Raw genomic sequence first — 15,585 nt, 5'->3', positions numbered from 1 at the left:
AAAAAAAAATTGTATTATATGCTGTGCCAATGGGAACTGACACTGGAAAGCTTATACACACTTTAAATAATATCACTGGGCTTAAGACATTGGAGAATCAAGGCTTTGACAAGGCATCTGGCAAATAGTGCAGACACAAAAACGTAATATTATTGATGGGAAAATATATATTGCCTTGTAAATCATGTTTGATTAATATGATTCACACATCATATAACTATATACACTCAGTGAGCACTTTATTAGGTATTTATTAGACTTACTTATACTTATTGATGTTCTGCTGCTGTAGCCTGTCCACTTAAGAGGTTTGACATGTTGTGTGTTCAGATATGCTCTTCTGCATACCACTGTTGTAAGGTGTGGTTATTAGCCTTCACCTTCCGGTTAGCTTTGACCAGCTCTTATCCACTGACCTCTCTCTTTAACATGGTGTTTTGGCCTGCAGAATTGCTGTTCACTCTATGTTTTTTGCAGCATTCTCTGCAAACTCTAGAGACTGTTGTGCATGAAAATCACAGGAAACGCATTTTATGCATTTACTTGCTGCCACATGATTGGCTGATTAAATATGTGCATTAACAAGCTGGTGTACAGATCTACCTTATAAAGTGCTCAGTGTGTATATGAAACTGTTTGAATGGGCGTTTTAACAGAACTTGGGAAGACCTAAAATGGATACCTAAAATGGATACAAATCAAATTAGACGGTTCCACCTAATTTGGTGATAGTGCAACTCATACGAAATACATCTGTATTCAGTATTTCGTCAACGCAAATTTATGGGAACCTTTGGTTGGGGGATTTCCAAAATACATATGTAACGTCACCTCACTCCCCCACGGTAAGCAAGCAAGAATCTCTGAAAAGTGTACAAGAGATAATGAGCGGCAGGCTGTCCAAACGAACGCAAGGCAAAGGCCAAACAAAATAAACGTTGCGGGCGGAGACCAGCTCCTTTAACAGCGTCAGGTTTCAGAAGGGTCCCTCAGACCTCAGTAGCTGGCCTGCTGAGGGCGTCGGCCTCTGTGGAGGGGGCGGGGGTTTGGCTGGGAGGGCCGGGGGAAGGGACGGAGGGGGTTGGGGGGCTAGGTGGAGCGGGCGGCTCACAGTCAGTGCTGGGGACCTCCGGTCTCCCCGCCTCCTGGTCCAGGCTGTTGAAGCGCTCCACCACGCAGTGGGCTGTGAGCCGGGCTTCAGGGTCGTGGTCCCAGCACTCTGTGATCGTGGCACACAGGATATTCATCCCCTGCACGGAGGAAGAGGAGAGACTCAAAACTGTTGTATTTCATTTCTTTTTTACATTAATACAGTGTGTTGGGCCACACTAGTGAAAGATAATTGATATATTTGCAGAGGTTTTGGATGACCTTCAGTGTCTTTACCCCCAGGCTATAAGTACTATAATGTTTTTAAAGAACCATGTCAGAGCAGAAACCCTTTTCAGGAGGCAGGCCTGGATGTGTGCTCTTTCCCCTTAACGATGTTCCAAACTGTTTATTTTAGTAAGCCTATTGTTTGGTTTATAGTGTATCTCTGACTATTTTTTATTATAGTATTTCAAATTTTTTCATATGCCTCATCAAAGCTATGTAGGGACCACGTAACTACACTTCCTTGACTGTCATTGCCACCACTCTGGTCCTCATGTTGACAAACACCAATAACAGACTCCGCAATCAAAAGCTGAGATACTGATCAAGACAAGATTAAGACTAGATTCTGAAAGCTTTCTTATACCTGCACTAAGCGATTGAATATACCTGACTATTCAGAAGCAGCTGAAAAGCCAAAAATACAATTACTTTTTGTACCATAAAATGTGGGGGACTATGTATCAAAAGGGATCTGGTTCTTGTGTCACGCATGACCTGATATGGATTCAAATACCCAAAGGTGATAGTCTGCACTTTAATAGCATATTCGTAGTTTAATTTCAGATCCAATTTGCTGGAGTACAGGGCCAAAAGAACAGAAATTGTACCACTGTCCAAATACTTACAGACTGCACTGTACATGTGAGAATGAGTTTATATACAAGAGGACCATTACAGTCATTGATAGCGTGCTCCCATTGGCTCAGGCTCTATGGGCCGGGGTGGGTGGGGCTTTACCTGGTGTGTCACCCAGTTGGCTGGGATCTCGGGTCGGCCGCGGTCCCGCAGAACCAGGTCCCTCATGCTCTCCACGCAGGGCTGCTCACACACCTTTGACCCGAACGGCGGCTCGTAGCTCTTCACCTCTGTAACCACAGGTTACATTTCATTACATTATTGCCATTTGGCAGACGCGGGCGACGTAGAGTTGATTAGACTAAGCAGGAGACAATCTTCCCCTGGAGCAATGCAGGGTTAAGGGCCTTGCTCAAGGGCCCAACAGCTGTGCGGATCTTATTTTGGCTACACCGGGATTAGAACCACCGACCTTGCATGTCCCAGTCATTTACCTTAACCACTACACTACAGGCCGCCCCAGGTTACACCAGGGTGGTACTTCTACACTAGCTTTGAATTTACATTACATTCCATGCAAACACAGTATTAATCAATGCTATCTGTGTGTCCATCGAGGAAACCCTGGGGAACCTCAGCTCAAGAATAATAAAGATAATGTGGTTGATGTTTATAGCAAGAAATCGTGTTTTATCCATCCCGTTTTTTCCTGCATAACTTGCCTCCAGGCTTAACACCAGGCTTAATGCAATGTTTCAAAGTAGACTCTGCTATACACTGCTTTGGCCTCCAGGGGGCAAACATGCACATCTGGCTGCTTGACACATTAGAAATCAGTTCAGTGGCTCCAGGAGTGAGTTTAGTCCATCTCAGTTGCTTGCAAAGGGAAAGTGACTTGAAAACCAAGCTGTGGGCTGCCGGTCGGCTCTGTTTTCAATTCCATAATTTTCTTAGAAGGAAATTAACTGAAATTGAAATGGAATTGACCACAACTCTTTGAAGCGGCCTCTGGATTAAACATGATTAAAGTATACAATTCCGTGTAGAAGTCACAGTGAAGATAAGATCTAGCCGCCACAAATATAAACAATGCAGATAAAACGGCACACACACACGGCACTACAAAGTCTTACCCCCTATGACATCACAGCGGGAGGCCATCTCCCACAGGACGAGAGACATGGAGTAAACATCCATCTGTTTGAAAGCCTCCAGGTCCTCCAGGTTCACTCTGGACTCCAGGACCTCTGGTGCCATGTAGCGCGCTGTCCCCACCTAACGCACACACACACACACGTGCGTATGTTCGCCAGTTAGGGAAATTAACAGCCTTGGGTCAAATAATCATATGAAATGCTGTGTCTTCATACAGATCAAAATTCTTTCATACAGTTGTACATTTTGGAGGTTCTGTTGTGTGAAAATTCTTAGTTATCTGGAGACACATTCTGTATTAACCATATGTTATACACTGCCATCAACAATCTATAGTGTTTATGGTACAATACAAATACTTAATAATTAACACAGTTCAATAAAAGGAGAACGTCTGTTTTTGAATGGCCTGATATGACACACAGTTGTACTGGGCTCCTGAGCCCGGCGCGTGTCCTGACCTGTCCGCTGTTGGCGAAGTCGTCGACGGAGAGGGAGAGGTCCAGCCTCAGCGCCAGGCCGAAGTCGCACAGGGCACACTCGCTGCGGCTCTTCACCACGATGTTGCTGCTCTTCAGGTCGCGGTGCGCCACCGGCACCTTGGGCGTGCCACAGGGGGCGTAGTCGCTGTGCAGGTGGGCCAGGCCGCGCGCCACCGACCCCGCCATGGCGCACAGCTCCGCCCAGCTCAGCACGTGCCCCGTCAGGAAGTCCTGCAGGTTCCCCAGCCCGTGGTAGGCCATGATGAGCCAGTACTGCCTGGGGCCGGGGCCGGGGCCCGCGCCGGGGCCCGCGCCGTCCCCGGCCCCGGCCCCGCCCCGCTCCTCCGCCGTCAGGAAGTGCACCACGTTGTCGTGCCTCAGGTTGGCGTCGGAGAAGATGGCGCGCTCGTTCCTCCAGGACACGTACTCCACGGCGGGGAAGATCTTCACCGCCACCGTCTCGTACTGCCCGCCCGCGCTGTGGTTGAGCCGCGCCCGCCACACCTCGGCGAAGCGGCCCTTCCCCACCAGCGCCTCCAGCTGGATGGGCAGGTGCTCCGTGTTGTGGTTCAGGCAGTTGGCCCGGGCGGACGAGGCCTCGGAGCCGCCATCGTCGCCCGCCGCAGACAGCTTGCAGCGGTAGTCGCAGGGGGCCCCCCCGCCCTCGGGGGCCTCCAGGGACTGGTAGTGGGTGCGCTTGGGGGCCCAGTCTTTGGGCTGCTTGCTGGGCCTGCGGGTACGGTACAGGTAGAACCCCAGGGTGGCGAAGATGGCCACCAGCAGGGGCGGCAGCAGGCTTATGACCACCACAGGGATGACGTCTTTACTCCTGAGCATGGAGAACCCTGACACACAGACACACGCAAGAGGAACAGGGTCAGACTCAGGACCTTTCTGTTGATTTAACCCACTTTTACAAATATTTCAACACTTTTTCTCTTTTCTCTCCCATTTTGTAATGCCCTCTGATTCACTGTTGCAGCCTCTGCTATCTATTTTTTGAAGAAGAATCAGGGTTACACATTGATTATATTATATCCTAAACCAGCGTGACTCAACTCCACGTCCTCAGTGTCTGCAGGCATTTGCACCAGCTGATTTCACGATTTAGCTTATCTGAACCAAGCAGATAAAATAATGAATGAAATCAGGTGGTGTAGTGCACGGTAGGAGCAAATACCTGCAGACACTAGGGCCCACAGGACATGGAGTTGAGTAGCACTGTCCAAAGCAGAGACATTGTCATTTTTATTATTTGATTACAGGTCTAAACTTTTCGTTTGCATCATTCAATGAAAAACAACAGTATTTTCACCATTTTCTGCATATTAATGTTCTGAATTACAATAATTTTGTTTAGAATTAAAATAAAATGTGTTCTATACTTCATGAAAGAATATCAAGTTTGATTTTACTCTTCATTCTTCCAGAGCTGTATATTTGCAGTATCCCTTGTTCTTATTAAGGAATATGTTCTCGGCATTATTGCTTTTACTGCCAAGAGGTGCAGGTTCAAATTCCAGCGGGCCGCTGTTGTTGCACCCTTGAGCAACATACACAGCATTTTACATGCAGCTGTATAATTTGATAGTGTGTGAAAATGTAATATGTGTCAGTTGCCCGGGATAATGAGGTCTGAAAGGAAAATACGCGGTGTAACACGAGTAATGTTTCACGGTGAATGACAGGCGGTGCGGCGCTGTTACCGTTGGGACCCTTGTCGAATATGAGCTTGTCGTTGCATTCGGGCTCCTCCACGCAGCCGCAGACGAACAACAGACCGTCCTCCGAGGGCTGCCGCGCCATCACGCATTCGGGCGACGAGTAGTTCGACAGCAGCACGTTCTCTAGCGGCTGCTTCGGGTTGTGGCAAAGCGTCCGCACGCTGACGCTGTCGTTGTCTTGCTTCCTGTCACACACACACGCACAAACACACACACACACGCGACCGCGAAATCAGACTGCCGCAGCGTGGGAAAGGTGCAGCTTGTTCGGCGCATTCCAGAATTAGCGGGGAACTCTCGGAACCGCGCTAAGAATAAGCCCGCAGAATTTCCCAGGTTTGATTCTCACAAGGGGCTCCGCGGTACCCTCAAGCAGAATACTTAACCTGAATTACTTGTGCAAATATCCAACTGTTTAAACGGATTACATGAAAAAATGCGAACTATGTAAGTCATTCTGGTAAAGGGAGTCTGTTAAGAATATAAATAACGTGCGGTAATGTAATAAGGGTCATGTTTGAACCAGGACGTTCTTTGGGGTCACAGCTGAGCTTCAGGCTACTGGGAATCCTGGAGCGCCCCTGTTTGATTGAGTGTGTGCGTCTGTGTGTGTGTGTGTGTGCTGAATTTCTTTGCAGATTATCCATGAATTGTTCAATGTAGGGTAATTGGAAACATGCCTTTCTTTTACAATCCTCCCACCTCCAATTTGTAATCGCAGAACACACCACCCGCACACGTGCAAGCAGCACTGCAGCTGAAGTGTGTGCGTTCCTCCACCGCACTTTCCCACAAGCCGGTGTTTCAGGCCACACAGTACTGCAGGAGAGGAGTACTGCTCACTGACGACAACTGGTAACCCATGCTAGCCCGGCGCGATGCCGGGCGGGAATAATTACCATTAAGCCCAGGAGCTCTGGCTGGTTTACCCAACCGTCCCACAGGGGAACCAGGTGCACTGTGGACTCCTGCTCACTGTTTAAACACCCTCTGGAGCACTTCCATCCCCTCCTCCATTCCCACAGTTTAGTGTCAGCATCTAGGTGTCCTCTTTCAGCTCTGAGGACTCCTGTCTGACCCCTCAGTCCACTCACTCACACCGTCAGTCAAACTCAGCACACAGAGGGCTTCATTCTGGTTTTCATTCCGTCCAAATAGCCTGGATAAACTGAGCCAGCAGTTAGCTGTATACATGTAGCCTGGCATGCATCCCAAAAATGCAGTCATCAGCTGTAGTGTATCATTTTTCTTAAAATGCCAGTAATTATTAAATAAACAAAGGAGGTTGGAGGTTGTGTGTGTGTGTATAAGTGAATGTTAAATCCAACAGATACACATACAATAACAATGTTTTGAATCATACCACTTGACTGAAGGTGACACAATATGTGTTGAAACAGGCCATCTGAGTGCATTTGTGAATAAATGATCTTGGTGGTGTGTGCAACAGAATCAAGGTGGCTTCTCCTCAGTGTAGGCTACTGGGCTCATAGAAGCAAAGATATGGATCCAGGACAGGAAAAGATTTGACTCTAAATTCAACCAGATTAGATCCGTCCTTTGAAGGGCCTGGAATTTCATTTAACATTTGTTCTTTATTAGTGTGGAAGGAAAGGTTTTGTGCCAATTTCCTGTTTGCTTCCATCTGTAACCCCTGGTCTGTTACCAGCTGGCCATTGCCCTGTATCCTCTCCGTATTTTTAAACAGTGATGATTCAGCTGGTTTGAACATCTCCACAATGCTCCTCGGTGTCTTATCGGAGCAGAACTTCCTATATTCATGAAATGACAGTCCAACCGCATACTGTCCTCAGACTATTTCCTGACACCAGCAGCACTTTTCTATTGGGTTCAATGCTCATTTCGAGCTGGAACCATTTTATAAGATAAATGAGGTATTTGGATTTTATATCGTTCAGAATTATGGGAAAGCAGATACCCTTGGAGTGCTCGAGGTAAGGCCTGACACCATCATGATCTGAAGTCCCCAACAATGTGTTGCCAGGGGAACGGAGGGAGTCAGTCAGCCAGAATAACATTATCTCATCAATCGCTAGTGATCCTCGGTGGTCCATCAGGCACCCACTGTTAAACCCCGTAAGTGTCTTCCTCCTTCTCAGGTCTGTGGGACTGTGGTCATTGGAGACTACGGTGTGGTAAGAAGTGGGAGCTGACATAATCTGCTTCAGATGAGACCACATGCTTGTGTCCATCCGTCCAGTTTATTCCGGGTCAGGGTTCCAGAGTGGAGTGCTGGAGCCTATCCCAGCATGCATTGGGCGAGTGGTAGGAATACACCCTGGACAGGTTGCCAATCCATTGTTGGACACACACACCAATCGCTCACACACTCATACCTAGAGGCAATTTAGACTCTTCAATTAACCTAACCTGCATGTCTTTGGACTGTGGGAGGAAACTGGAGTACTGTGAAAACCCCACACAGAAAGGTCAGCGCTTAAACCCAGGACCTTCTTGCTCTGAGTGCTACCCAATACACCACTGTGCCACATATGCTTGTCTGCACTATCCTGAATCAAAATGGAGGGTGTAACAATGAGCCCTTTTATATAATACTAACTAGCATATGCCAACCATACACACAGATGATTAAGCATTCCACATTGGGCGAAAAGGGGATTTACAAGAAAATATCCAGCACTGTGTTAATCCCGTGCTGACAGCAGGCTACATGGCAAGCCTAGAATGCCCTTTTCTTGTTGACGTACAGACGGTAATCTTAGTAACCCCTAAGGAGGCGTGCTGTGGTTGTGTTTTGGTGCAAGTTGGCACAGGGAAGGCAGCGATGCAGTTACTCACCACACAGCCACGCAGATCTCCTCAGACAGGAGGCAGAAGGAGTTTAAGGTGCAGTTGCTGTAGCACACGCTGTCCTCACACACAGGGACTGTGTAGTCACACCACCTGCACAGGTTGGTCCTTATGTGCGTAAATGCCAGGGCCTGGATATCTGCAAAATAGGAGTACTCTTATGACTCCACAGAAGAGAAGAGTATAGTAAAACAATATAGAATAAGATTAGCAACCCACACATTCTGCTAGGGAAAAACATTGACCACATAAATTTAATTGTAGGGAGGGCAGGCAATTCCACAGTTTTGGCTAGATCACAAAATAACCAATCACCACCGCCACGCACTTCTGACGCAAATGAGCATTCATGCATTTTGCTATAAACATCTCTCTGAAAAGGAAGAGAAGTTAAGATGTTTGCATTACTATATGACAGGCCATATCGTGCTACATCAACACTGAGACACTCCCAGAGGGATGTTATCTCTTGCCAAAACCCTGCTATAATAACCACCCTGTTGCCGGAGAGCGTTCATTTACGAGAAAGACGAGTGAGTGACCACCACACAGCAATACTACAACAATATGAATACACTCTGGCCCCGTTCATGTGGACGTATGTCTGACATTTAATGGCTAATAGAGGAGGAAAGTAAGGAGAGGCTCATCAAACCATAATATTATACATGATACCATTAGCTAATGAGAGTAATGATAAAGTGTCCCTGGTTTGGCTTATGGAAATGCCTTCAAAAGGACCGCGACTTGGACTGCGGTTAAGTAGGCCATCCAGTTTGTTTCTAGCCTCTCGTCTTTCCCGTAATGCGCTGAAGTGTAAACATCCTGGAAGCTCACGAAACGCATACTGCCTCCATGGTTAAGAAAATATTATTTAAAAAAGCTGAGGTTGGCCTGCGTTAAGGGAGATCCATTTCTTTGTTGGTTTGTTATTTTTAAATTAATGAAGAGTCAGATTAAAACACCCTTACCAAGCGTGTCTCCAAAAACAGAAAGTAGTGGGGATCAAACTTTAATTTAATACTCTTAAGACCCTCTTAATGCATTAATGAGTAGAGTAAAATACTGTGGTGGTTAAAGTTTCATACCCTGGTGAAAACAGTTTGGTTTCAGCCTGGATTTATGGAGGTCAAGCTGCTTGGCAGATGATTTTGAGATGGTCAAGCTGGCAACAAGATGGTTAAGATAGCAACCATGCTGGCAAGATATCCATGTCCAGCTGGTGGGCCAGCTTGCTACAGACAACATGCCATCACCCAATTCCAGATGGTATCCAGCAGGAAAAGAAGCTGGTTCTAGCTGAATTCGATCATAGGCTGATAGCTGGAATTTCCTACCAGGTAGAGAATGCATAGTTTTCATTTGCACAGGTCTGTGTCTTATATCTTGAGACTTTGCAACAAAGTGCGAAATTATAATGGGCAAACTGTGACATATACTGCAACAATGGACACATAACCAGAGATATCATAATAATGATGTTAAATACTATTTTTCAAAATAAATACCTTTTTACTAAAACCATGATCAAGTTAAAATATTTGCATCTAAAGGATACATTTGTCATGATTAGGCCTATCAACCATTTCCCACAAGGGCAAAAAATGAATACTGACATGAAAACATTTTGTTTTATGAAAGTGGTTCTAAGCTGATCTGTGCTGAGGAAAAGATAGGCATGGTTAGCTATTTTGTACATAAAAATAAGTCTGCAGCAAATCATTGATTCACAGAGAGGATTTATTTTATTTAAACCACAGCACATGTGTTTGATTATGTCCTGCTGTTTTTAATTAGACCATCTGCTAGCTGGTCACTGGTTTTATCACAAATATTAACTCAATATCAAAAAGAGAACAGGGGTGGTGCTCTTAGTTTAGTGATGATAGCTGCACTGTAAAACATTAAGTGAAGTAAAATGAAAAACATTTTTCATAACTAAACAAAGGTTTATGGTTATCAGAGCCACCTGGCCCTTTAAAAAAAAAAAAAGCCAATTTTCTACACCTTGCTCCAGGCTCAAAGGAGTTCTCCACCAGCTCACATCCCGAGCCTTCATGAGAGAATCGACCCCAAAGGACTCCTCATTTGCTCTTGACTGCGGAGGTAAATTGATAATAATAAAGTAATGATGATAATGATATTGCTGATGGTCCCTGTAATGATAATGATAATGAGCGATCATAACTGCAGTCAGAGCTAGTATATCAGGCACCGTGCAGCTAGGTCTGAAAGTGTGTGTGTGCGTGTGTGTGTGAGTGTGTGAGAGAGAGAGAGAGAGAGAGAGAGTGAGTGTGTGTATGAGTGTGTGTGTGTGTGTGTGTGTGTGTGTGTGTGTGTGTGTGTGTGTGTGTGTGTGTGTGTGTGAGAGAGAGAGACTGTATGTGTGTGCTGTGTGTATCCGTATGTCTACACGCATGACGCATTTGTATGAGATCACATGTTTGAGATTTTGGGGTATTTTTTCTCATGTGAGTTGGCATGCCTGTGAGCCCATGTGCCTGTGTGCCTCTGAACCAGGATGGGACAGGCTGCGGTCTGACGGCCGTGGTGACGTTATTTTGAGAGAACGCCTTCTCCACGCCTTGTATCTCCCATTTCCCAAATCAGCCGGCACACTGACTGCCACATCACAACATGCTAATTGCTGATTAAAGCCAGATGAAGGCCTTTCACATAGAGAGAGCGGCAAGCTCACCAAGCTGCGCAAACAGTCAGAGAAACAGTGCGCACATTTCCCTAACGGCTTCCAGATGTTCCAATGCCCAACATCAAAATATACATCAGGGAAAAAAAGGACAAAAAGAAAGGAAACTAAAAGGCTGGATAAGCAAAACGAGAGTGAAAGCGAGAAAGCGAGAGAGAGAGGGAGAGAGAGACGGAGAGAGGGAGAGAGAGGGAGAGAGAGAGAGAGAAAGAGAGAGAAAAAGAGAGAGAGAGCCCCCCTCCGCAAACTTTAAAGTAATTAAACTCAGCAGTGAGGGCTCCAGAAATAAATTAAATCCAGAAGTACTTCTGCCAAAGCCAGATTTAAAGTCCTGCCCCTCTGTGCCTCTGGGAAACCCAGTGACCGCATGCTTACAAGAGGCCCTGAGATGTTTGCTCGCATTTATTTGCTTTTCAACTCGCTTTACTCCAGTTCCTTGTGCTCTCCTAACATGAGGCCAACTAGTGTGTATGTGTGTGTGTGTGTGTGTGTGTGTGTGTGAGTGTGTGTGAGTGTGAGTGTGTGTGTGTGAGTGTGTGTGAGTGTGTGTGTGTGTGTGTCACAAAAACATGCTACTTAGCCCCACGGTAGGAGTGTGTGTGTGTGTGTGTGTGTCACAAAAACATGTTATTTAGCCTCACGGTAGGAGTCTGTGTGTGTGTGTCTGTGTGTGTGCGTCACAAAAACATGCTATTTAGCCTCACGGTAGGAATGTGTGTGTGTGCATGAATGTGCGTGCATCTGATTACTTAAATATTATCTAAGATGGTGGATGTCAAAAAAGAACAATAAACTATGCTTGAAGAACCACATACAAAACACACTGGAGCTCCATTTTCACCTTGCTTATATTCATTATTGCGCAAAGGGGGAAGAATTGCACAATTCTAAATCTACAGCCAAAAGGTAGCTTCTGGTTATTTTTCTGCTTAATCATTAGTGTCTAGGCCCTTTGTGATTAATTAGATTTTATGAGCATATTCCATCCAAGAGGGATATTAGGGGGGAGATCCAATATGTTTAGCTCTGAAACTTGGCCAATTTTTGACAATTCCTGCCATAAAGCATGGTTGAAGTACATGTCGTTTTTTTGGCTTCGTAGTAAAGCACACATAGTGCACTTGCTCTGCTAATGTTAATGAATGCAACAACTCATGACGTGGGATGTTGCCTAGGAAGTCACAAGGCGTAGGTTGCTCACAAAAATAGTAAAATAATGCAGTAATTCATCTGCAGTTGTTTGATTTACACAACAAAACAATATAAACAATAATATATCCAAACAACCTTGGTAGTTACAGGCTACTAGGTTATGTCTTTTATGCACTATATTTTACCATACAATAAAACACCGGAAGAGATATATTTAAACTTGTGTTTGTTAACAATAGGTGCATTTCTCTCAGTTTTAGTGCAGTGCAATAGAACAGTCAGCACCAAATATGGGGGCGGCCTGTAGCATAGTGGTTAAGGTAAATGACTGGAACACACAAGGTCGGTGGCTCTAATCCCGGTGTCGCCACAAAAAGATCCGCACAGCCGTTGGGCCCTTGAGCAAGGCCCTTAACTCCTTAGCTCCAGGGGAGGATTGTCTCCTGCTTAGTCTAATCAACTGTACGTCGCTCTGGATAAGAGCGTCTGCCAAATGCCAATAATGTAATGTAATGTAATGACTGTCATCAGCTGCTACTGCTGCCGCCCTCAGGCGCAGTAACTCCCGGTAGCCAGCAGGTGGCACACCATCCTCCTTCAGCCCTTATTGATGCAGCATGCCTCAACTGTTCTGCCACTATGGCATGCCAGGGGAAAGCATTTCCTGAATAAATAAATAACATCACAATGAAATTATCAGGCCTCGCCAAAAAGCCTATCCCACCTCACATTAAAAAGCGAACGCAGTTATGACTCCACAAATGTTTTTTCTGTGGCAGCTGGGGGATTTTTATTGTTTGGAGAATGTGATTGGAGCTGAAGTGTGAGGGGAGGAGAGTGATACCTGACACACGGATAAACAACCTCCCCTGCAGGAAAGTTATGTTTTTATTACATTACTTTTGGTGTGGTTTAGTTAAACCAGCCAGAGGCGCGGCAAGAGACTATCTCCTTACGCACACCAAAGTCTACGCAAGAGGCTATTGTCTCATACCCATACAATTTATTTTCCTAATTCGGCCAATACTTGTCCATTTCTGCTATGGAGGCTGTCTTATAGACTGACATACATTTTATTGAAGCAGTGAGGGAAATATACAAGGGCTATTGTCCCCCAAACAACAGCCAATCAAATCTCATTGGAAGGGAGACGGTCCATTAGCATCATACTCCACATGTGGGTCATTACAGTGTTCCCATTGTGGAGTGTAGCCTTGACTCCAGGGTAGATCATTACTTTGCATTGCCCCCCCTTCCTTCAAACTTTGGAAGAAAACTTGATGACTGTGCTGAAAGATTTCCAGCTTGTCATACGCTGCAGAGTTCAGAGAGGTTCCAATCAAGTTTAATTTATTGAAGGGAGTAGACAATGGTGATATTCCCAAGTAAAGCAAGGCAGGGTAGATAGCGCGAAACGTTACTCTGTGCATGTCTAGTTTCGAGACGGTCCATGGTGAATGTCCTATGATTATTTAATAGCTCCCCTATCACAGGAGCGGCGACTACTGTTTGCTAAGGCACGGACCAAATGGGCATCTATAAACTCACTATCTTAAAGCCCTTAACTGGTCACAATGGGAAGGCAAACGTCTGCAAGAAAGTGCGATGGGGAAGCCATTTTCATTTTTGCCTACTATTTTCACTCTGTGGGTTTACTGTACCTGGCCTACATGCGGCACTCTCTCATAATATTGAAAAGACCCCAGGTGTACCCCCCCCCCCCCCACCCTGGCTGAAAAAGCCTCATCTACCATGCAGCAAACATAATAATGCCACGACTTGTTCCCTGCTGTAAATTTCCATTGCAGATGGCAGTCACGTTTTTGATGTGGTGTCTGGCTAATGCATCTTTTATCTTTACAACAGAAACCCTGTTTTTAATTAGCAGAGGGTGTTTTTTTTTACCTTCTTATTGCACAAGTTTGTTTTTTTGCCATCATAGCCTGCCGTGATTTATTTTATCTGTGAATGATTAAATTAGCTTAAAATGCTTAGATAAGCATTTGCCTGGTCTTGAATAGCAGGGCCTTTGCATTTGTGACCAATTTGAATCGTGATTGTTTTCATTTCGATCCCATAGAAGCCCAGAAGTGGCCTGAAATGAAAGGGGGTGAGGCTATTTGCTGAATCTTGCTCAGTTTGGGTTTGTTGTTTCCAGAGATCTCCTTGATAATAGCTCCACTCAATAGCCATGTAATTAAAATGGATTTCCAGCTCTGCTTTCTATTGATTTGAAATGTTTATATGCCCCTAAACCCCACTGTAAACATCACCCATGTGCCCAGGAAAAAATATTTACAATATTTTGAACTTAAAAGCCCAGACAAAATCATAGGCATAATTGCACTTGAAAATGTACTTAAATTTAGTGGACAGTTTCATTTAGATGGTTCTATAAGATGGTTCCAGAGCATCAATTCTACCAATGAGATTGAAACTCATGTTCAGAATTAGTATTGCAATGAAAACAAATGCAGCCATTAGTTAAAACCAATAGACATTTTGTAGCTTTTTGGACTCACTGTGGTTCTACAATATTCTTATTTTAAAAAAGTACAAAAAAACTTCTATTTACTTAGGCTAGTTACTAAATTACCCTGTGTTTTGTTTAGTTTTCAATTGTGGCTTAATATCAGACTCTGCCCATTTGTTGGCACAGTGATGCTTCACAACTTTAAAACTAGATTGGACAAAATATGTAGCCTACCCTGCCTTACAGAGAAGCATACAATTAACAGAACTGTGCTCTGGGTACACGGTTTGTGTTGAATGGCAATCACAGAAAATTGTATATCTTTCAGGGTGGGCTCACTAAACACACTCGATTCCACGATGCTGATGGTAGAACCCAGCTTGGCTCGAAATGACTGCACCCATCTAATGTAAATAAACTGCTCTGGTCTGTTCGGGGCATATGCTTTGGTTTTGTGATTACTCATAAGATACGTATTGCGCGAACATGCACTAAATGATGATCTTAACATAGTCGAGTCGCCTATTTAAAGGGGTATTTAAGGGGTAAAAAATTTTTTTAGAAATTAAAATAATAATTAGCCTAATTAACCTGTCATCGAGCAGCCAGGCTGGCCAGAATAACTAAGAAAGTGTCATGTTTGCCTTTCTTTGCAATATTGTCAAAGTCAAACAGTCTTGAAGAACACATGCCACACGTCAAAGTATTATGGAACGCCGATGCATAAAATAAGAATTAACTACTGGCGAAAAACCGAAAGCGACTCAGTTTTCAGTGGCTCAAGTAGCCTCAGTAGCCCATGCAACCGTTTTACAGAATGTCAGCTTTATGTTTGCTAATAATGCTCATTGCTATAGGCTATAAGCATTTCACTAGAGCTTTAAAATGTGTGTTTTAGGTTATACTTTGTAGCTATACTTTCCATGGGTACAAGTGTCATTTACGTCACAGCTGTAATCGAAATATAACAATTCTGCTTCTTGAGCATTTAAAATGATTCAGGAGTGAGTTTGGTTTAGTCACCCTTTTCCATATGATAGCGTAGCCAGAGGGGTATCCACTAATGTTAAAGCATTCTCACCAAGGCTACATGTCGTAGGCTACTGT

At 44.7% G+C, this 15,585-nt stretch overlaps 1 protein-coding gene across 1 annotated transcript; it reads right to left on the bottom strand.

Moving 5' to 3' along the window:
- Nucleotides 1–702: 702 nt before the first annotated feature.
- tgfbr2l (transforming growth factor beta receptor-like) lies at nt 703–9,499 on the bottom strand. Its single transcript, XM_061226893.1, has 7 exons — nt 9,484–9,499; nt 8,135–8,285; nt 5,297–5,499; nt 3,570–4,435; nt 3,087–3,228; nt 2,116–2,243; nt 703–1,250 (listed from the first exon to the last, which is right to left on the bottom strand). Exons 1-7 carry the CDS (start codon nt 9,497–9,499, stop codon nt 990–992), a joined length of 1,767 nt encoding a protein of 588 aa, XP_061082877.1. The 3' UTR covers nt 703–989.
- Nucleotides 9,500–15,585: the final 6,086 nt, after the last annotated feature.

Source organism: Conger conger, chromosome 17, assembly GCF_963514075.1.
Source record: "Conger conger chromosome 17, fConCon1.1, whole genome shotgun sequence".
Classification (NCBI taxonomy): Eukaryota; Metazoa; Chordata; class Actinopteri; order Anguilliformes; family Congridae; genus Conger; species Conger conger.
Note: the sequence above shows the minus strand (reverse complement) of the source record. Positions and strands in the feature narration are given on the sequence as shown.

Coding starts and splice junctions, on each gene's coding strand:
- tgfbr2l (XM_061226893.1), bottom strand. Junction 5,500..8,134: donor GAGATCTGCGTGGCTGTGTG/GTGAGTAACTGC, acceptor TGTGTGTGACAG/GAAGCAAGACAACGACAGCG. Junction 2,244..3,086: donor CCGCTGTGATGTCATAGGGG/GTAAGACTTTGT, acceptor CTGTGGTTACAG/AGGTGAAGAGCTACGAGCCG.